Here is a 24,245-nt window from a genome sequence, read left to right on the forward strand (position 1 = left end):
TCCCCTTTCTCCAATCAATGCTCTGGCTATCAATTTATCCCTGAGGCAGCCCACAAAATATCTGCTCCCACTCTGCATAGGCAACAGGTGCATTTTATCACACTGCAATCGTACAGAGAATTGAGGCTTATCAGGTTCTCACAGTGAAATAGCATACAGTTGGCAAACTACATTTATCCACCTAATTTTTTATTTTTTATTTTTTTACATACCAGGGCGAGCATATTAAAACTGACCTGTGGTGTGGCAGGCACATGCACCATATTAATCCACCTCTGGTGTCAGTATGTCATAACAGTGAACTGGTACAAATGCAGCCCCACTTAGGAATGACACAGCAAGCTTAGGGGGTGATTAAGACCTGATCACTGGGCTGCAAACTTTGCTGTCCTGCGTTCAGATAGTCGCCGACTCCAGGGGAACTGTAAATTCGCCGTACAAGTGTGCGATGCTATGTGTGCGCCGAGCTGATAAAATCCACTTTGTGCAGTCTCTCCGCAGCCCAGGCTTTTTCCTACAGTGCGATGAGAGCAGGCTGATCAGGGCCGGTGCTGACGTCAGACATCCTCCCTGAAAACGCTTGGGATCACCTGCGTTTTTCCGGACCCTCCCAATAAACGGTCAGTTACCAACCACAAACGGCTTCCTCTTGTCAATCACCTTGCGAACGCCCGTGCGATCTGATTTTTTGCACCATTCCGTCGCTGACCGGCGATGCCCTTTGTTGCTGTCCGACACGTGTGCGCATTGTGCTGCATACGCATGCGCAGTTAGTACCTGATCGGCCGCTGTACGAAAACGCACGGCAGCAATCACCCTCTTAGTGCCAATCCTCAGCTCTTAAAACAATAAAGCGATACAGTGCTGGACTCTCAGTATGCAAGTTATATAATAAAGTATAGAAAGTTACAGAAGGGAAAGTGTTATACCAAATAGACCAGTAAAAAAAACGTTTTCCCATAATATAAGATTGTGATTTCAGTACTTCACAGCATGACTGAGTAACAAGTATTTGGGGGCTATGCCATACGTGCCTCTGGTCACAAATATCCCTTCTTCGCCGAGACATAAATGTCAAACTCCACAGTCAGCCTCCAAATTGTGGCTGCATAATGCGTGATGTCATCTGAGAGACTGGGATAGAGAATGTAGGAAAAGGGCAAGCGGTGTATGTAAACTACGCTGAATAAATGGGACATTTAGCCAACATGGAGACAATGCGACAATGCTTATTAGTTACACTGCTTTCCTTCATACATAAAGTATATAGTGCATGTGGTTGTTCTAGTACAGCAGTGCCACCTAGCAGGCCAGAGGCAACTACAGTGATCCATACAGTGCATTGTGTCTAGCTTTAGAAATACATACATTTGTCTCCTGTAGCTGCTGAAAGCTTAGTAACAAATCAGTGATTAGCCAATACAGTCTACAAAATAGTCTGGTGATCATACTGCAAGCAATCTGCAAAGCACTATTGTATTCTACAGTCTTTTCCAGACAGCCACAATACTTATATTATATTTATTCACATCTGAGATATCTGAAACAATTGAAGATACATGTGTCCTCATTCACCTAGCGTTTTTACACCAGAGGCTTAGCGTGACTCAGATGCTGTGCCACAGCTAGCATTTTGCACTTTTCCCCTGAATTTGGCATTTTATTTGCATCGTAGACCCATATAAAGTCGCTTAAAGTATAGCAAGCACACTACATGAGTACTTTTGATGCAAATGAATGGGTATAAACTAAATTTGCAGATAAAGCATAACAATATGTGGCACAAAGTTGGTCACCTTTTTATCTAGATTTGCTCCGGAGTCGCACACAGAAGTACATGAAATACCACTGTCGTATTCAGTGTACCCTTGCATTATACTTTTGTGGCATCAGTGATGTGATTCATTTGCAAATTTTAAGAAAAAACCTCTAACAAGATGCTTGGTGTGACTACGTTTCAAAGTCCATGATGCACGATCGCATACTTGCCAACCCTCCCTGAATGTCAGGGAGACTCCCTGAAATAGTCTGAATCTCCCTAACTCCCTGAAGCATCTAGTAATCTCCCTGATTGCACCTTAACCCCATTATGTAGCTGCAATTGTCTTGGGGGGAATATCAGAGCTATATACACATTCAATTGGGATCGTCCATGCCATTTCCCTGCATTTGGTTATTAGGTACAGTGGTCCCTATGACTAAATGCATTTTCAAATAAAGTTTTTCATGGCCTCTATTTTGGAACCACCTGTGAGTAGAACACAATACATGAAGAAGTTATGTAAAGTACCAGCGCATAGTCATCAACAAGTAGATCTTACTGAGCAACAACTGTAATATATTACGCAAGGATGGATAGATAGATAGATAGTTCTGCGTGTCAAACTATGTAACTGCTTTGGAGCTTGTTTACATTTGGATATAAGACAATTTTATGACACGCCTCTAAGATGGATCGCTACACATCCACTTTAAAGCAACACTCATAGGTGCTGCTTCCACGATCTCCCTGAAAAGCTTTTTCAACAGTTGGGAAGTATGCTGGGCTATTTGGTGCAATTTAAGTAAAGGTGTATGTGTACACAACTGTGTGTAGAGCATATGTAAAGAACATTGACTGCAAAGATATCTACAGTATCTATCTATCTATCTATCTATCTATCTATCTATCTATCTATCTACACATGCACTGTAGGATGAGTACATAAAGAGTATGTCAGTTTTATTACTGGGATGAGCTTTTTTTTTTTTTCTGGGAGTATTTTGTTCAGTGATATACTGAAATTGCACAAAGATTGACCAAAGTCCTGCAAATGTAAATTCAGACATTTTAAGAATATTCAACTATTTACATAAAAACTGAATGAGCTCCCTTCAGTGCATGATTTGTAACCTACAAAGTAGATCATACAATAGACCCATGTGTACCGGTCATCACCATTTCATGTCAGCTTATACAGTTAGTCTATTCTCAGAATGTGGTCATACTATAAAACTGTGTTTTTGGCATTAATTTGTTATACTCATCTTTATTGTTCTTATATGAATTTGTATGCAATCAGAACAAGCTCATATTATTTCCTAGTCATTGCACATGTTCCATGGACCCAGAATTTTTCTGTGTGATGAATTTGGTAAAGTTACCAGGCTACAGTGAATGCCACCAACAGAAGTATGTTTTTTATTAAGGATGTTTTTTTATGCTGCCATCCCTTACAAATGTAAGTTCAAAAACTAATGAATTATCCTTCACAATCGTCTGTTGCAGTTTTTCCATAAACCTGAATATAAGGTAGTACAGTATCACAGTATAACAGTACATCAACTTAATAGACATCACAGCATCACTCAGTGCTTTCAAACAATGCAGAGATTGCATAAGCTTGTTAACGTAATCTATACAAACTGTGTAAGGGAAAAATTTGTTGTATCCAGAGGAGTACAATTTGCCTCCAAGCTATAGAAACATATAGTAAGGTAACCGAAGAAGCTGGAGAGTATTGTATTTTATTTGAGAAAACTTGACATAAAAGACTCCAAACATGTCACTATAAAAGACTACAATGGATTGCCGATCATTTTTATAACAGCCATGTGTTCCAGCTGCAAGAAGTTTCCCAGAGCAAGCTTGCTTTAAAGAACTGACATTTAGAATCACCTTAGTAAATCCTAGCAACCTACCCATTTCTGTTCAATGGTCTAAATTATTTAAGTAGATTAAGATAGTGATGTTATTGTTGTTATATACTGCACATTATGTTTAAACCGTTCATTTTAGTGTATATATATATATATATATATATATCTCACATAAAACTTACCTTCATTGATAGTCTCAGTGTTTGGAACAAGTCTGTCCCAGTAGACTTGTAATTAAGAACCCAGTGTCCTTTCCCAGTCTCTGTGGCACTGTACAGTCCTGTGCTTCAGAATGGAGCTCCTTTGCTGTCCCTGGGGAAGTTAGATGCAAGCAGAATGCGTAGAGAGAGGGCAGAGCTTGTATCTGACTGACTGACTGATTGATTGCCAGAACAGGGGTACCTGCCTCCCCCTTCTCCTCCCGTCTCTCTCTCTCTCTCTCTTTCTCTCACTGAGATTATTTAGACAGGCTGTTTTATTTCCACCGTATTTAATTTTAGATGATGATTTTCTTCAACATAACAGTTCTGTAACATGTAATGCAAAATCGTCTACTGTAGTGTTGAGAAGTAGATATAGTGTAACCTACACAATAGAATAGCTGATAGATTGTAGAACAGTTTAGCAGAAAAACATTCAACTGTACAATTTTCTATTTTTTATTTATTTAGCGGAGTGGTTCTCAGACTGTGTGCCGAGGTGCCTCGGGGTACTTGCACGGGTGCCTTGGACTGATGGTCCAGGACCATTTCAAATTATTTATGGTCAATGTAATAGTACCAGTGCTGGTGGCTGTCAATCATAAAAAATGTGGACAAACAGAAGCAAATCTTGTCCCTCACAACATAACCGAACCTAAGAATGACATATAAACACGATTTACGTAATTTAATATTTTTTTCTAAATTACTTTTGGCCTGGGGGTAGCATGAAAAAATTTCTGGTACTCTAGGGTGCGGTGAGTAAAAAATGTTTCACTGATTTAGCTGAAGCCTAAGTTGTCCTGAGATGCATTGGGCTTTGCTTTCTTACCAGCAGTGGGAAGTGCAGCACTGCCAGGAGCACCCTGAGTATGCTCCGTATGGTTGTACAGACTGCAGAGTATGTCCAAAGTACACTCCAGGCAGAACTGCAGATGCAATACTGGCTACAGGGTGCCGTTCAGATGCAGCGGCCATGAGGCAGTGACAGTGCCGCCTCGAGAGGGCTACACTCTGGGGGAGATGTACTAAGCCTGAAAAGTGATAAATTTTACAGTGATAAACTGCCAGCCAATCAGCTCCTAACTACCATGTCACAGGCTGTGTTTGAAAAATGACAGTTACGAGCCGATTGGCTGGTACTTTATCACCGTGATATTTATCACTTTTCAAGGCTTAGTACATCTGGCCCTCTGTGAGATGACACTGCTCGCAATGTTAGGGGCCGATGCAGTGGTAGGGGCTGATGCTTAGGAGTGTGTCCAGTGTCCAGAGGGGATGTGATCATCCACCACAGACATTTGGCTTACCGTTATAGAGTGCATGGTCTTGGCCCCTTAATAAATATATATATATATATATATATATAGTAAACACTGCTAGCGCACGCATGATAATGTACAAAATTAATAACAGGAATGCACTTGCCTAGGGGTGACACTTGTTTAGGGGCGGCACTTGAATGCTTGTGTTGGTAATGTCAGCCCAAAAAATACTAGTAATTGGAAAATATTTCTACTGTACTGTACCATATGCTATCGTGAATGAAGTGTAAATGGGAAGGATACGCACATACTGTCCCTACTTATACCCCTTTTCCACTAGAAGTCGCGGGTCTGACCCGGGGTTTGGAACACGGTTCCAAGCCAGGTCAGACCCGAGACATGACCCCTTTTACAACTACGCCAACCTGGGTGCAATGTCTTCTGGCAGACGCTTGGAGATGAAGTCATCTCCAAGCATCGGGAAAACCGGCAGTTTGGGACCCTCGGGGCATGGCCTCGGCCCCGTTTGCGCACGCCCCCAATTTGATGCTGTCCACCATCACGCTGGGAGTACTCTGGAAGCTGCTGGGCTGCCCACAGCCTCCGCACACACTGTCCCGGCCAGCACTGCTGTCTGCATAGCAGGACAGACAGCAACGCTGACAGCATGTGCTGTCCCCCCCAACCTCCCAACCACCCGCGGGTCCCTGCGGTCAGGGAGGTATGGGTTCTGTAAACGTGTCCCGGGTCGGATGACCTGGGTAACCAGTTTACACTACACCCTTACCCGGGTCATTCCCGGGTCCAACCCAGGTAGGATTTCTGGGCCACTTGACCCGGGTTTTTTCTGAGGGAGCCCCCGTGCAAAACCCGGGATTTTTGAGCTAGTAGAAAAGGGGTATAAGTAAATATGTATACATAATTAAAAATAAAAAAATGTCATAGTTATTGGCTTTTTCAGCAAATGAGGGCTTATAACCAATCAATAAAAATAATACAATTAGACAAGCGGGAGGCAGCCATTACTCTTGTGCCTAGGGGTGCCGTCACCCCTAAATCTGTTCCTGGTCCTGTGAAGTATAATGTAAAATATTGTGATGAAAACACTGGTAAGGTTGAATACGGGATATATAGTTGTCTCAGGTTTCTGACCAATATGATTAAAAACCTCAGGAAAAATGTCTGTGATTGCAAAACAGGTTGGATAGATGTTTGTTGGCTTTAGTAAAAGCCAGGTAAGGGTTTTTGGGGTTGTAGTTGGAGTTAGAGGGCGGGCTCCATCCATTAGGCCCATTTTCGGTTCTTCAGGTCTTCAAACTGAGAACATGCTAATTAGTAATTGCACCTGTAAGAGGCTAACAAAGGTGTCTCAAGGTTTTGACTCAGGGTCTCACTACTAGGGGGAACAGGCAGCTGGCTCGTTATGAGACAGTGTGATTTACTGAGCTTGAGTACTGTGCATATGCTTTTGTTTGTGGTGGGGCATTAGGTCCATAGAGAGATTATGTTTGTGCAGTTACTAGTTAGTTCCCAGATGGGCTAGGATTTATCTTTATGTTGTAATGTGTAAGGGGCACTGGTATTGTGGCCATAATTTATAAGGAGCACTACTACTGTAGGCATAATGTGTAAGGGGTACAAAAGGTCTGGCTCCCAGGTAAGTGCGCAAAATAATAAGGAGCAGCCTAAATCCAAAACACAATAGGGGTGTTCCCTCCACCCCCAAAATAAGTACAGAGATAAAGAAATAAGTGAATCGGAGAATGGCGCCCTTCTATCTCCACATAAACATAAGTGTGATCTCTATAGGTATAAGAGAATGAATCAGCAATATACGTTCCTGTGTGTAGCTTGTATCATCAGCATGTAATAGATCGATCTCTCCTTCTATCCACACAGCATTCTTTCTTTCATTTAGTTTCCTCTCCAAATACCCATAGAATAGAGGGAAATGGACAAACAATAGTATAATACTGTTTTAATACTTTAAAAAACATCAAAGTTCCAATCCAAGTATAAAATTGACACACAAGTGATGAGGAGAATCCCAGAAAATAGAGGTAATGTAATTACCGGATAGTAGGAGAACCGATAAAAGTTCTCAAACTCGCATAGGTGTAATAGCAATCTCAGGCAGCCACCCGGGTTAACAGCTCCCTGGAACCGGTAATCACTCTCGCCCACAGTCGTCTGGATAGTCCCTCTCACAGCACCAACGCGTTTCAGGTCTGTTCCAGACCCTTTTTCAAGGTAAGTGTGTCAGCATCTGTTCACCCTGTCTATTTATCTGAACATCCCCCAATCAGAGAAGATATACAAATTCCTAATAAATATCACCTGTTATAAAAATGGCAGCTTCCATACAGTTTATACCCGTAACCATGGTAACCATCTCCATCCCCCTATCGTATGGTGCCACATGTTTGGTCACATGACATTAAATCATGTGGCTTCCATCATTATACTCCTACCATCAGTATTGTGGTGTGGGCACTTCCGCCCTTAATTGCCGTCACTTCCGCCCTCAAAGAAAAAAAGGATAAATCTATAGTCTTGACTATTGCCTGTGAATGGATCTTAGCGGTTTCTGGGGAGACTTATCTATACAACAACATTTCCCCCTGTAGCGGCCAGTCGTCTCCACTGTCAAATTAAAACTGTCCCGTTATTGGCACTTCCGCCCTTACTCGCCGGCGGTCCGTGTGTCACATCCGGTCCAATCATCAGACTGTGTAGTTCATTTGCAGCGGAGGACTGGCACTTCCGCCCTTTCCAGCGTATGTTTTGTGGATCATCCATAATCTTCTCCTGGCCTTGTAGTGACGGCGGAGTTTGTATTTCCGCCCTCACTCGATCCAAATATGTATTCCATATCCGCCCTAAGTTGATAATCGTAGCGTCATGATATCTTGGCAGAATGAAATCATAGCAATATCCATGTCTATTTGGGCAGTCCTTTATCACCCACATGATGTTTCATATATTTATCTTAAGTCCCCCTTTTGATAATAGCGTATCATAATTTCTTCTTGATAAATATATCTAAAATTAAAAAATAAAATGCTTTTAAAAATGTGATGATAAATTCCACATACTCCCAATTTAATGGGGATCAAAATATATATATGGGACACTACATCATATATAAAACACAATAAATAAAAAATCCTAAACTGATAAAATAGGACATACAAGTGTATTTTAAAAATATGTATGTGTAATTAACATCAATATGACAGTGTAAAAATCCCTACAGGAACCACTTCAACTCGAAGTCCGAGTTTAATCCGTGGGGTATTAATGTATTATACTTATAGATTAATTCCATCTCGGTTTTAGCCAGGCACTTTGCAAGATCTTTGTGTCTGCGGCCGCTTTCCACCCTCTTGATCCCTACAAATCTAACGATTTGTTTGGGGTCACAGTTGTGATACTTTTTAAAGTGGCTGGATAATGCATGGGTGTCTAGTCCCCTTCTAATGTTCCTAAGGTGTTCTCCTACCCGTATCTTAACCTGTCTCGAGGTTCGCCCGATATAGAACAGGTGGCAGGAACACTCAATGGCGTAGACTACATTTTTCACATTGCATGTGATGAAATCTCGTATTTCGTGGATGGCCCCATTAATCTCTAGATTTTCTAATTTTTTCCCACTATCCGTGGTGATTTCTCTGCATCCTACACAGGACCCACATCTGTGAAACCCTTTAGTGCTTCTGATGCCTTCTTTTTTAATTGGGGGCAAATCACTTCTCACCAATGTATTCCTCAAGTTCGGGGCTTTTTTATAGATGAACAGCGGTTGTTCTGGTAGTACGCCTTTCAGAATGGGGTCTTTCTTAAGTACCCCCCAGTGTTTTCTAAAGGATTTCTCTATCATTTTATGTTGGACGCTATATTGTGTAATGAAAGCGTATTCAAACTTATTGGATGCTTCTGTTTTATTCTTATCTTCCAATAAAGTTTCACGTTCCAAATGAGTGACACTCTCCTTAACCTTTTTCAACGGGGCTGCTTCATACCCACTACTTTTGAACCTATCTTCCAGTTGTTCTAATTGTTCCCTACAGACATCTTCTTAATATATAGAGGATGGTATCCTGTGCACTAAGACATTCACAAAACCCACTGACTCACAGACTTACATTGACAAAAACAGCTGTCATCACGGAAATTGGCTTAATTCTATCCCCAATAGCCAATTCAAACGAATTAGACGGAACTGTTCGGAAGAAGATGTCTGTAGGGAACAATTAGAACAACTGGAAGATAGGTTCAAAAGTAGTGGGTATGAAGCAGCCCCGTTGAAAAAGGTTAAGGAGAGTGTCACTCATTTGGAACGTGAAACTTTATTGGAAGATAAGAATAAAACAGAAGCATCCAATAAGTTTGAATACGCTTTCATTACACAATATAGCGTCCAACATAAAATGATAGAGAAATCCTTTAGAAAACACTGGGGGGTACTTAAGAAAGACCCCATTCTGAAAGGCGTACTACCAGAACAACCGCTGTTCATCTATAAAAAAGCCCCGAACTTGAGGAATACATTGGTGAGAAGTGATTTGCCCCCAATTAAAAAAGAAGGCATCAGAAGCACTAAAGGGTTTCACAGATGTGGGTCCTGTGTAGGATGCAGAGAAATCACCACGGATAGTGGGAAAAAATTAGAAAATCTAGAGATTAATGGGGCCATCCACGAAATACGAGATTTCATCACATGCAATGTGAAAAATGTAGTCTACGCCATTGAGTGTTCCTGCCACCTGTTCTATATCGGGCGAACCTCGAGACAGGTTAAGATACGGGTAGGAGAACACCTTAGGAACATTAGAAGGGGACTAGACACCCATGCATTATCCAGCCACTTTAAAAAGTATCACAACTGTGACCCCAAACAAATCGTTAGATTTGTAGGGATCAAGAGGGTGGAAAGCGGCCGCAGACACAAAGATCTTGCAAAGTGCCTGGCTAAAACCGAGATGGAATTAATCTATAAGTATAATACATTAATACCCCACGGATTAAACTCGGACTTCGAGTTGAAGTGGTTCCTGTAGGGATTTTTACACTGTCATATTGATGTTAATTACACATACATATTTTTAAAATACACTTGTATGTCCTATTTTATCAGTTTAGGATTTTTTATTTATTGTGTTTTATATATGATGTAGTGTCCCATATATATATTTTGATCCCCATTAAATTGGGAGTATGTGGAATTTATCATCACATTTTTAAAGGCATTTTATTTTTTAATTTTAGATATATTTATCAAGAAGAAATTATGATACGCTATTATCAAAAGGGGGACTTAAGATAAATATATGAAACATCATGTGGGTGATAAAGGACTGCCCAAATAGACATGGATATTGCTATGATTTCATTCTGCCAAGATATCATGACGCTACGATTATCAACTTAGGGCGGATATGGAATACATATTTGGATCGAGTGAGGGCGGAAATACAAACTCCGCCGTCACTACAAGGCCAGGAGAAGATTATGGATGATCCACAAAACATACGCTGGAAAGGGCGGAAGTGCCAGTCCTCCGCTGCAAATGAACTACACAGTCTGATGATTGGACCGGATGTGACACACGGACCGCCGGCGAGTAAGGGCGGAAGTGCCAATAACGGGACAGTTTTAATTTGACAGTGGAGACGACTGGCCGCTACAGGGGGAAATGTTGTTGTATAGATAAGTCTCCCCAGAAACCGCTAAGATCCATTCACAGGCAATAGTCAAGACTATAGATTTATCCTTTTTTTCTTTGAGGGCGGAAGTGACGGCAATTAAGGGCGGAAGTGCCCACACCACAATACTGATGGTAGGAGTATAATGATGGAAGCCACATGATTTAATGTCATGTGACCAAACATGTGGCACCATACGATAGGGGGATGGAGATGGTTACCATGGTTACGGGTATAAACTGTATGGAAGCTGCCATTTTTATAACAGGTGATATTTATTAGGAATTTGTATATCTTCTCTGATTGGGGGATGTTCAGATAAATAGACAGGGTGAACAGATGCTGACACACTTACCTTGAAAAAGGGTCTGGAACAGACCTGAAACGCGTTGGTGCTGTGAGAGGGACTATCCAGACGACTGTGGGCGAGAGTGATTACCGGTTCCAGGGAGCTGTTAACCCGGGTGGCTGCCTGAGATTGCTATTACACCTATGCGAGTTTGAGAACTTTTATCGGTTCTCCTACTATCCGGTAATTACATTACCTCTATTTTCTGGGATTCTCCTCATCACTTGTGTGTCAATTTTATACTTGGATTGGAACTTTGATGTTTTTTAAAGTATTAAAACAGTATTATACTATTGTTTGTCCATTTCCCTCTATTCTATGGGTATTTGGAGAGGAAACTAAATGAAAGAAAGAATGCTGTGTGGATAGAAGGAGAGATCGATCTATTACATGCTGATGATACAAGCTACACACAGGAACGTATATTGCTGATTCATTCTCTTATACCTATAGAGATCACACTTATGTTTATGTGGAGATAGAAGGGCGCCATTCTCCGATTCACTTATTTCTTTATAATGTGTAAGGGGCACTACAACTATGTGAGCATAAATGTGTAAGGGGCACTACTACTGTGTGCATAATGTGTAAGGGGCCCTACAATTGTGTGGGCATAATGTGTAAGGGGTACTACAACTGTGTGGGCATAATGTGTAAGGGGCACTACTACTGTAGTCATAATGTGTAAGAGGCACTGATGCAGTAGGCATGTGTAAGGGGCACCGTTACTGTGGGCATAATGTGTAAGGGGCATTACTACTGTGGGCATAATGTGTAAGGGGTACTACACACTGTGGGTCAGGGATGTGCGGTTAGCTAAATAGCTCAGGAGCCACTGGCTAGCACCAGAGCCAGATTTACATGCAATATATGAGCCAAAGCGTACATCTGGGCATTATAAACAGATGCAGCAGTATAAACTCCTGGAAATTTGGTGAGTTTTGATCAGAGATGTACCGGAAAAGTTAGCCAGGTGAGGCACTGCCTCACCAGCCATGGACTTTTTACTCCAGAGTTTTGGCTATAAAAATTATTAGAATAATGCAAAGAAGATATTTCAAACATATTCTTTGTATTTTTCATATACTTTATACAGTCAAAACTCTAGTAGAAACGTAAGTATGACAGGAAAGGCTCTGCCTCACTTGCCTCACCCCACTGCACGTCACTGCTGTGGGTATAATGTGTAAGGGGTACTACAACTGTGTGGGCATAATGTATAAGGAACACTACTACTGTGGGCACTACTATTGTAGGCATAATGTGTAAGGGGCACTGCTACTGTAGGCATAATGTGTAAGGGGCACTGATGCAGTGGGAATAATGTGTAAGGTTCACTGCTACTGTGGACATAATGTGTAAGGGGTACTACAACTGTGTGGGTATAATGTGTAAGGAGCACTACAACTGTGTGGGGATAATGTGTAAGGGGCACTGCTACTGTGGGCATAATGTGTAAGGGGCACTTATTCTGTGGGCATAATGTGTAAGGGGCACTACTACTGTGTGTGAGCATAATGTGTAAGTTTCACTAATACTGTGGGTACAAAGGGGGTAATTCCAAGTTGATCGCAGCAGGAAAATTTTTAGCAGTTGGGCAAAACCATGTGCACTGCAGGGGAGGCAGATATAACATGTGCAGAGAGAGTTAGATTTGGTGTGTTCAATCTGCAATCTAAATTGCAGTGTAAAAATAAAGCAGCCAGTATTTACCCTGCACGGAAACAAAATAACCCACCCAAATCTAACTCTCTCTGCACATGTTATATCTGCCTCCCATGCAGTGCACATGGTTTTGCCCAACTGCTAAAAAAAATTCCTGCTGCGATCAACTTGGATTTACCCCCAAAGTGTATAATGTGTACTACTGTGTAGTGTAATGTTAATAAAGTGCTCTAGTGTGTGGCATAACATGTATAAAGGGCACTACTGTGTGTCGTAATGTAAATAAGGGAGAGTACTCTGTGGTGTAATGTGAATAAAGGGACTACTGTGTAATGTAATGTGAAGAAGAGACACTATTTTGTGATGTGAGGGGCACTACTGTGTGGCATAATTTGAATTGGGGGTACTATTGTGTGGTCATGCGTCTTTCCCAACAAGACCATGCCCTTTTTAGGCCTGCACACCTTCCCTATTTCAAATATGGGAGAGGGGTTGCAAGTCCCTTACTTTGCCAGGGGAGCTTGGACCCCTAGATACACCACTGAAGGCTCTTAATCAGCATCCAAGCCCAACTCTATCTCAACAAGAAATGCAATTGTATCCTCATTAATGCAAGTCTGTACATATATAGCAATTTTTAATTAGTAGGTATTAAATTGTTGAGTTGTTACAATAGACTGAAAGTTTATCAGTGTTGAGTAATTACACTGGAGGGGCAGCAGGTGGAGCTGTTTATGTGCTGACAGTCTGATATCTCTGTTTACTTGTTCGTTATAGGAATCTTTAAGAAGAAATACAAGGAGAGAGAGGAAGCATACAGTAATGGTTGTTCACATATACCTGCATGCCCCCCATCATTTTACAAAAAAAAATTGTTACAAATTAGGAAAGGGGCGTGGCTACAGGTAAAGGGGGCATGGCCACGCCCCCTTTCCTATACTTTCAATGGAAAAATGGAGAGTCAAAAATCGGTACAGACCACAGAAAAAAGGTACAGTTGGAGGGTATGTACCTGCCTTGTTCCGCATGTTAGTTTGTATTATGATCTATACAGTTTCATTATAAATAAGCTATACCACAAGAGATTCCAAGTGTGTGCCTACTGATTGAGTATGCATACCTCCCAACTGTCCCAACTTTTGCGGGACAGTCCCGTTTTTTGGGGACTGTCCCGTTGTCCCACCCGTGGGCCACAGTGTCCCACGGTGGGGTGGGGTGGAGGGGGGGGGGGGGGGGGGGGTTAGGCAGTTGGGAGGCTTCTGTCACTGCTGTTCTGCTTAGGGTTGTTATTTTCTCTTACTCCCACCAAATCTTTGGACTGTGGCACAGGATGAGTACTGCAATCTGTTCTGTAATATAGGGAAGCATAGACATGTCACATGACCATACAAATCAAAGAGCCACTGTACCGTAGGAATGGCCATCAGTGCGTTATCCATCGATAGTTACCATCGATGGTACCATCGGTGGATAACCTCGATGGTGGGAAACCATCAGTAAGGGAACCATTGATGGTCACCATTACTTTAGTATTGAGCTAGCCGCAGTTCAATCAGGGCCCAGGGGTGTGGCTTAGTGGGTGTCAGGGGTGGAGCTATGCTCCGTGTCCATGATACCCTGGAAAAAAAAAATTCAAATATTTGATAGCGCTTTAACATTGATGGTGGGAAAGCATCTGGTTCTCCCCCATCAGTGGTAAAAGTAGTTACCATTGGTCATAGACCATCGATGATTTTGAATCATCGATGGTCTATGGACATCCCTACTGAACTCTAACATGCTGTATGCATGGATGTGCTCCCATATGAGTCACTCTGCTTACAAATCATATACCCATTACAGCTCCATTTCATACAGGAGAGACCAAGGGGCCTGAATGCTATGACCAATTAACAACCAAAGTAGCTGAGTGATTTGCTATGCTGGTGGTTGGGACATTGCTATAAATGATTGTTTTGGTTTTTTAATTTGTTCTGGAAATGATCACTTCTGTTTTATGTTATCTCTATTACCTTTCTGCTATGTTATCTCTATAACCTTTCTGCTGTTACCAATTACACCCATACTGTATGTAGATAAGAGGCAGGTTATGGACTCAGCAGCATTCTTAGGTCTTGTACAAATGGCACTTTTCAGGCATCCCTCTTGTATTGCACTGAGGTTCAAACAAGAATATGGTTCACTAATCCCTTAGAGGTGATCCCTCCATCACTGTATGCTCAGGTTACATACAGCACTGCCTCATGGCCTAGCGTTCACAGACAGGGTCCCTGCATACAAAGAGATCAGTTAGCTAAATGAACCCTAATCCTGGGTGCTTTCACATTGATGCTTGAACACACCTTGGCATGAAGCACTGCAGACGCCTGAAAAGTTCTCATGTTTCAAAGTCCTTATAGTGCATAGGAAAGCCATCCCCTGCCTCTGTGCCAGCATTGTGAGGAAGAAATAAGCCATTACAATAGTTCCTTTATATGTATAACACGCCGTCATCTGGTCAAATCTTTATTTGCCAATTTGTTGTCTGAGAAATGCCAATATAGCTTTGTGTGTGGATGGAAGCTTAATTTGAATAGTAGTATTGGTCAATTAGTATAGTAAAGAACACTTTAAAACCCCTGACACAGGGATTGATTTAGAGTTGTATGTAAACCCAATGACATAAGTACAAATCCAGTGTTTGAAGAACTGCGCATGTGCAAAATGGGACCTGCGTGATCGCCCGCAGTACCACGTTAGCCGCATAATGATTGGCATGCGGGAGCATTTAAGGGGTGGAGCAGGGGCAGCGATCAGGATCATTTTACAAAACAGGGGCGTGATGCTGGATGCCATCTTACTGGAGCCGGATGACTAGTTCTGATGACGAGCCGAGCTTCAGATGTTTCCTCTATTTTTACTTCTTTCCTAATACCCTACTAGGGATTTAAACGCCACTGTCCATGGATTCCTACTGATCACTATTACCGAATTAATGGTTAGGAGATATGTAGAGTCAGGGGCGGATTGGGAACAAAACGCAGCCCTGGAAAAATTTGTACTAGTGGCTCCACATGGGCAGCACCAGAGGTGTAAGGTCTAGCCATGGGCCATGGCAGCAGTACCCTCCCCGCAAGACTTTCCAGATAGTGGGCATGTCCAGCACATTATATGAAACACCTTCAGAATTTAGGAAACTATATCATTCTTTAGAAAGATATATTTTCTTGCTTATTACACCAACCGTATCCCAATCACTATTCATTCAATCTTATATGTCAGCCAAGCAGGCAGACAGAGCATACACTAGATCATCTGCAATCACAGGCTAAGTGGCAAAGTAATTTTCATATATGCAAATTATTTTGCATCTTATTCATTATGTCTATAAAAAGGACCACATGTCCTCAAACAAAACAGGCCCCACGGGTGCGTCGGCCCACCGGGAATCTTCCCTGTATACCCTATGGCCAATCCGCCTCTGTGTAGTGTATGTCATGCTAATCGATTTGAGGGTTTCCCCCTTAATCTGCCACTGTGTGAGAGTCTCAGGTGATTTGGTATCCCAGACTATTGGATGCCACAGTCCTTAGCTGGATTAAATCATCACAGGGAGTTTCTTTTGGATTATACACATTGTCACCAGTGTCACTGCCATGTGGTGTCCCAGACAGGGCCGTCTTTTCGTATGGGCTCAATGGGCTCTTGCCCAAGGGCCCCAGGAGTGTAAGGGCCCTAGGCTGATAGCTGAGGGTCCCCTCTTTCAAGGGGTACCAGGTTTTTGAAAATCGGCCGTGGGGAACTGGAGATATCCGACTTGAAAGCAGGGGTCCCCATCCAAGCCTGTTAATTGCTATTCCCAGAAAGATATCTCCGGTTCTTTCTGACTTAGAGTTTCTCTGAGTGGATAACCAAAAGCTGGGACTCTCCACTTTTGGTGGACACTGGCAGCTTGTCTGTACTATGCCCAGAACCAGAGATATCAGCCTTCCAGCAGCTGGTCCCTGCTCCAGCTCCACACGCCTAATATGCAGTTTTAGATTTTCTTTGGTGGATTGCTCTGGCTCCTGAACTCTGATCCCCAAGTCCCCGGTACCTTCTGAAAGGTGAGACTCTCTAGTGTTTTTATCCCATTCAAAGCTAAGAAATATATTTTCAGGAACATGAGATATCTGCAGTCAAGCAAGCTGCCCTCCCACCGGAAAATTATAAATATTAAGCCCACTCCACTATCCACCCCTCCCCAACGTATTAAACACCCCCTAACACCCTGGAAGTCATGTATCAGGGCTTCTTCATTCAGCCCAATGCCTCCTTCTACAGTCTAGCCCCATCTGTGCAGTAAAGGAGTAATTATCAGAAATTACTGCTCCAGGTCCTACATGCTGAGCGGAAGATAGAACACCCCCTACCGCCCGCGGGACATCAAAGCTGCCACTGATAGCACCCCCCAGCCCTACCGCTGGAGGATGGATAGGGGGCCCAGTGCATTGCTGTGCCCAGGGGCCTACACTGCTGTTAAGACGGCCCTGGTCCCAGAGGGTTCTATACTATCTCCCATGCTTTTTGCAGTATACATGCTACCACCGGGTGAAATAATCAGACTTCATGACCTGGTCTATTACTGCTATGCAGATGATACACAGCTGTACCTGTCCTTTGCTCCAGGTACTGGTAACCCAATAAAACACTAAATGGCTGTCTAGCTGAGATCCAGGAGTGGAGGAACAATAGTTTGCAGCAAGTGTACCTTGATACAACAGAGGTCCTTATCAGGGCCGGTTCCAGGATTTTCAGCACCTTGGGCGGGCAATAGGGGTGTGGCTTCATACAGGGGGCATGGTCAGTTAAGCCCCCTGTACAGTAGTAGCGCCGCTGAAATGATGTGCGGTGCGCGATGATGTCATCGCGCACCGCACAGTAAAGGTCCTCTCGCGTCTAGTTCCCTTCACGGCGGGGGGCAGCGGCAGCGGGGGGGAACAGGGCACAGCAGCAGCGGATCTTGCCATGGTGCGGCGCCCTCCGGATGGCGGCGCCCCGGGCAAAAGTCCTGCTTGCTCGTGTCAAGATCTGCTACTGGTCCTTATGGTAGGAGCTCACTATCAAAGGACAGGACTGCAGCATACCAACTGGATTTACGCTTGGGGGTTCAGATTGACAAAACACTGAACACATGCAGAATCTTAGTGTTCTCCTGGATGTTGGCCTAACACTTAAACATCAGGTATTAGCCACAATCCCCCCAGGAGCAGTGCCGTAACTAGGCATTTTAGCGCTGTGTGCAAGAAACGACAGTGGCGCCCCCCCCCCCCATGTAAGATAGGGGCAGTGTGCGCCGTAGGCGTGTGAAAAATTTATAGGGGCGTGGCTTCACGGGGAAGGGGCGTGGCCACAAAATAATAGCAATTCATACTACGGTGCACAGTAGTCTACATTATTCAAATTACGCTGCACAGTAGCGCCACTACACCAGGTAGAGCCCCTTTTATACATTACAGCAGACAGCATCCCCCTTTTTACACATTACGGCAGCCAGTCCCCCTTTTTACACATTGCAGCAGCCAGGACCCCTTTTTACACATTGCAGCAGCCAGGCCCCCTCTTTACACATTGCGGCAGCCAGGCCCCCTTTTTACACATTGCGGCAGCCAGGACCCCATTTTACACATTGCGGCAGCCAGGCCCCCTTTTTACACATTGCGGCAGCCAGGACCCCTTTTTACACATTGCGGCAGCCAGGACCCCTTTTTACACATTGCGGCAGCCAGGCCCCCTCTTTACACATTGCGGCAGCCAGGCCCCCTTTTTACACATTGCGGCAGCCAGGACCCCATTTTACACATTACGGCAGCCAGTCCCCCTTTTTACACATTACGGCAGCCAGTCCCCCTTTTTACACATTGCGGCAGCCAGGACCCCTTTTTACACATTGCAGCAGCCAGGACCCCTTTTTACACATTGCGGCAGCCAGGCCCCCTCTTTACACATTGCAGCAGCCAGGCCCCCTTTTTACACATTGCGGCAGCCAGACCCCTTTTTATACATTGCGGCAGCCAGGACCCCTTTTTACACATTGCGGCAGACGGTGTCCCCCTGAGAGAGAGAGAGAGAGAGAGAAAGAGAGAAAGAAAGAGAGAGAGGGATATACTTACCTTCTCCCCGCTGACAGGCTCCTCGTGCTGGCATCGATCTCCCTCTCGGTGCAGGCAGTGAGATGAGAAGGAGGAGGATGGAGGGGGAGCAGGGAGCCGCAGCAGCGCTATTTGATTGGTAGTAAGCGCCGCTGCAGCATCCCCCTCTCCTTCTGTATTGGCTGCCCGGCGCTGCTATGGATGCTGGGATGAAGGAACCGCATCCCAGCATCCATAGCAACGCCGGGCAGCCAATACAGAAGGAGAGGGGGATGCTGCAGCGGCGCTTACTACCAATCAAATAGCGCTGCTGCGGCTCCCTGCTCCCCCTCCCTCCTCCTCCTTGAACCCGGCGCTGGTCTCCTCTCCCTCCAGCCGCGCACGGCGCACACAGAGGCGGCATGTAATGAGTCAATTTGACTCATTACATGCCGCTGGCCGTTGCGCCCTCAGGGCAACTGCGCTGTGTGCCAAGCCCCCTTGGCACACACGTAGTTACGGCGCTGCTCAGGAGAACTGCTTAAAGTCATACATGTATTTGTATCGTCTCACCTAGACTTCTGCAATGCCCTTTACATTTGTCTCCCAGCAAAAGAATTGCACCGCTTGCAGCTGGTACAAAATGCAGCTGCCAGTCTGTTAACCAACCATCCCCGTTCCAGCCACATTAACACCCATTCTCTAATCCCTTCACTGGCTGCCTTACAGTAAAATGGCGCATCTATTTAAGATTGGTTTACTGACATTCAAGCCCTACATGACCAGGATCTAGGGCAACTGAAATAGCTTCTAATTTCTTACTGTCCCACTGGATTACTGAGCTCTGTAGAGGAAGGACTATTAGCAGTACTTAGAATCTCCATAAATTAATCTGGGGCAGGGGCGGTTTAAGAGAGTAGAGTACCCATATGCATGCTCCATGCAGGCCCCCTCCTTTCCGGCAGCAGCGTTGTAGACTGGGGCAGCTGACTTCATGCCAGAGTCTACTGCACATGCGCAGAGTTTGGGAAACTTGGCGCCCATGCCTTGTTTCCAGGTACACTTCTACTGTGTATGCACAAATCACCCGGAAAATGTTGCGGTATTGGTAGCCGTCGTGGGACTCTGGAGGGTGCAGTGCATGGCCGGCTCTTGGCCTGTTTGATCTGAGCGGTCGCTCAAGAGAGCCATCTACAGTGGGCATGCTGATTTTTGGGTGCCATTTTAAGTCTCATTGGCCCTTTAAGCAATTTATTGTTTACGATGCTTCAGTGCTGAATCAGTGCCCGCCACCACTGCCTGCCCCCCTTCCTATGACACACACCCAGTGATCATTAGCACATTATGTCACACGCCGTCCCTGCCCTAGGGATAGCCATCGGCGTGCCTAACTTTGATAGCCACCTTCGATGGAGAAATGGCATATGTCCATCAATGGCCACATACAATGCAATAGATGACCATTGATGGTTACACAACTTGATGGCCTTACCTGTACCTTCACTGACTGTCCCTAGGGCCAATCAGAAGCCGGGGTGGGGCTTCATGGTAGCCAGGGGCGGAGTTATGCTCTGTGTCTGCACTCTGTTAGGGGTAGGAAGAACCATTGGGTGGTTCTATACCATCGATGGTGGGAAAACATCTGGTTCTCCACCATCGATGGCAAAAGTCTTTAAAATTGACCATAAACAACCGATGATTTTTAATCATCGACGGTCGATGGTCATCCCTACCCTGCCCACACACAGTCACTCATGGGCAGCAGCGGCAGGCGTGGTGAACTGGTGCCAGTGGACGCGTATGGTTTGTGCTAGACCCAGTGGTCATTGTGTGGGGTTAGGGTTTGTAATGCCAGCGTTAAGAATACCAGCGGTCAGAATACCAACCGCTGCATCCTCATGTTCAGAATCCCGACAGGGGAATTGAAGTATACTCACCTTCCCCCAATAGCCCCCTAACCCGCCCTTCCAGCAGCCTAACTCTAACCCTCCCAGGGGGGTGCTTGACCCTAACCCCTGCTCCGCACTGCCTAAACTAAACCCCACCCCCCACCTACAGCCTAACCCTACCCCTCCCGCCGCAGCCCAAATTTAACCACACACACACACACACACACACACCCTGCGGGTAACCTGTCAGTGTGGCTGGCTGTCGTTCGTTCAGAATGCTAGCGGTCAGACTACCGACCGCAGCATCCTGAAGTTCAGAAGACCGACAGGGGAAGGTAAGTATACTTACCTTCCCCCAATGGCCCCCTAACCATCCCTTCCAGCAGCCTGAACCTAACCCTCCCCCCCACAGCCTAACCCTAACCCTCCCTGGGGGATGCCTAAACCTAACCCCTGCTCTCCGCAGCCTAAACTAACCCCCCCCCCCACCCGCAGTCTAATCCTACCGCTCCTGCCGCAGCCCAAATCTAAACCACACCCCTCCTCCCATGGGTTACCTGTCAGAGTGGCTCGCTGTGTTCGTTCAGGATCCCAGTGGTCAGGATTCCGGTACCGGGCTTTTGACTCTATTCAGGATGCCAGTGTCAGAATTCCGAGTAGTGTCAGGTTTCCGGCTTCGGTAATTTGACTGCCGGGATCACAACCGGATTCCATTGTGTGTGCTGGTGCAGCTGCAGAGTCTGACAGACCCAGTGACTCTGGCTGGCATCAGCGGTGGATGCAGGGTGAGTGTAAAGTCTCTCTGCACCCTGGGTAAAGCTTCAGATTAGTGCCCCACAACCTGCAAAACCCCCCACCACCACCACCTCTCGGAGGCAAGATGCAAGTGGCCACTAGGTGTGCTGGGGTGAATTGCATCATTATACATATACAGGGAAAAGGGACAACACTCAAGTACTTTTAAAGTGAAAAAGTATCTTGTAAACAAAGTCACACAATTTTGTGACATTGTTCACAATATACTGTATGTATACACACTAGCTGGCGTGTTAGGAATTGTATAGGGCACTGAGGCCAATATGAAGTTTTTGCTGAGTGCCAGGATAAGATATATATATATATATATATATACTGCATCTGCATATGGGGTCTGGTGGGAATATTTGATTGTATGTATATATAAATACATATACAGTATACACAAATATCCATAGGTCTTGACACTCAATCAATATTTGTAACTACCTCGGTGATCCAGTCCAACATGGAGAGACTGTGGATAAACAATTTCATTTCAAATGATGGGACAGCACTCAGAGGATTTTGCAATAACTGCTTTAATCAATTTGTATACATACATTCCATCAACGTTTCAGTGCTGTATGCACTGTCCTCAGGATGCAGCAGTATAGTAGACAAAAGTCTGTGTCACCCTAAACATTGTTGTGATGTACTGTATATATGAAAATTGATTAATACAGTTATTACAAAATCCTCTGAGTGCTGTCCCATCATTTGAAATGATTTACACACATACATATATTTGTATGCTCCTTATTGTGTACCATCCCACCATCTGTAAGTTCATTAATGATTCCCCCCCCCCCATATGTACTGTGTATTGTGCCCCAGTGCCTGTTGTTTCCTTGTTGTCCGTCGTAATTGGCATGGCTTCTCTTGCAGGGGACAGCAGCATTACAGCAACGCTACTGGGTGCAGACATGTAGTCAGGTGCTGCTTGCTGCTGGAGAGCCGGGATCCAGGGGCCTGGAGGCGGTGCATCAGGGCTATGAGGAGCGGCTGTGGGGACGTCACTCGGGATCCACAGTTACATCCGCCTCCTATATGCCTTCACATGACTTGATGTTACACATGTGAGTATGGAGGAAGCACTGAGACACAATATGGTACAGCCTGATAGCGGCGGCTGCACCTGACCCGCGGAAGCAGTCAATGCAGTGTAAAAGGAGGAGGCCACATACAGAGCTGGATTAAGGCTTCGGTGGGGCCGGGGTACTTAAGACAGTGGGGCCCTAAAATCTCAAATTAAAATCATAACGTCTTTAATTACTGCAAAGAAAATTATAATTGGGTGGTAAATTTGAAGTATGAGCCGAAATTCCCATTATAGCACACAGTATGAGCCGAAATTCAGATTATAGCACACGTTATGAGCCAAAATTCACATTACAGCACACAGTATGAGCCAAAATTCACATTATAGCACACAGTATGAGCCGAAATTCACATTATAGCACACGGTATGAGCCAAAATTCACATTACAGCACACAGTATGAGCCGAAATTCACATTATAGCACACGGTATGAGCCAAAATTCACATTACAGCACACGGTATGAGCCGGAATTCACATTATAGCACATGGTATGAGCCGAAATTCACATTATAGCACACAGTATGAGCCGAAATTCACATTATAGCACACTGTATGAGCCGAAATTCACATTATAGCACACTGTATGAGCCGAAATTCACATTATAGCACACGGTATGAGCCGAAATTCACATTATGCCACATGGAATGAGGCAAAATTCAGGGAGAGTGACAGCAGGGACATAGGGACAGGGAAAGTGACAGCAGGGACAGGGAGGGTGACAGAGGGACAGGGAAAGTGACAGCAGGGACACAGGGACAGGGCGAGTGAAAGAGGGACAGGGAAAGTAACAGCAGGGACAGGGAGAGTGACAGCAGGGACACAGGGACAGGGAGAGTGACAGAGGGACAGGGAAAGTGACAGCAGGGACACAGGGACAGGGCGAGTGACAGAGGGACAGGGAAAGTGACAGCAGGGACAGGGAGAGTGACAGATGGACAGAGAAAGTAACAGCAGGAACATAGGGACAGGGAGAGTGACAGAGAGAGGGACAGCAAGGGCATACAGTAGGGACTAGGGAGAGAGAAAGGCAGCAGGGTAAGATTACCTCTTTAGTAGCGGCGGTGCTGAGGATGCTGTGGTCTGCGGTGCAGTGGATGCGGAGGCTGTGGCCGGCATGGTGCGGTGGAGGCGATTGTGTGGATAAGGACTGAGGGCGGTAGCGGGGCAGCATGGGAAGCCCCGAAACGTTGGTGTATAAGTTGACATATACTGTGTGTGTATATAGTTTTATATATATATATATATATATATATATTTATATATACACACACACACGTGTATATGTGTATATGTGTATATATATATATATATATATATGTACATATGTATATATATATATATATATATCCGACATGTTCTCACGTGCACCTCATCTTTTGTGGTGTACGTGATAACATGTCCGTGTGGTATGTACTATGTGGGCCAGACCTCACGGAAGTTCCGTGAAAGAATGGCCTTACATAGATCAGCCATTCATTTGTCATCTGAAGGAAAAACTTCTGACCAACCTGTGGCCAGTCATTTTAGGATGAGGGGTCACTCTTTG

At 44.6% G+C, this 24,245-nt stretch overlaps 1 protein-coding gene and 1 long non-coding RNA gene across 3 annotated transcripts in view; one reads left to right on the top strand and one right to left on the bottom strand.

The window, feature by feature from the left end:
- The window catches only part of CHRDL1 (chordin like 1), a 265,958-nt gene extending 261,975 nt beyond the window's left edge, over positions 1-3,983 (bottom strand). Inside the window, exon 1 of the mRNA XM_063937307.1 lies at positions 3,822-3,983. Coding sequence (XP_063793377.1) covers positions 3,822-3,827 — 6 coding nt within the window. The 5' untranslated portion in view covers positions 3,828-3,983. The remainder of the gene's footprint in view (positions 1-3,821) is intronic.
- LOC134948986 (uncharacterized) overlaps positions 1-24,245 on the top strand; it is a 93,660-nt gene that overhangs the window by 53,756 nt on the left and 15,659 nt on the right. The window contains exons 3-4 of one of the 2 annotated variants that reach the window (XR_010183077.1): positions 13,601-13,827; positions 22,485-22,675. This is a non-coding gene — a long non-coding RNA (uncharacterized LOC134948986). The remainder of the gene's footprint in view (positions 1-13,600; positions 13,828-22,484; positions 22,676-24,245) is intronic. The other variant, XR_010183076.1, reaches the window with a different exon arrangement.

This window comes from Pseudophryne corroboree, chromosome 8 (genome assembly GCF_028390025.1).
Source record: "Pseudophryne corroboree isolate aPseCor3 chromosome 8, aPseCor3.hap2, whole genome shotgun sequence".
In the NCBI taxonomy this organism is placed as follows: domain Eukaryota; kingdom Metazoa; phylum Chordata; class Amphibia; order Anura; family Myobatrachidae; genus Pseudophryne; species Pseudophryne corroboree.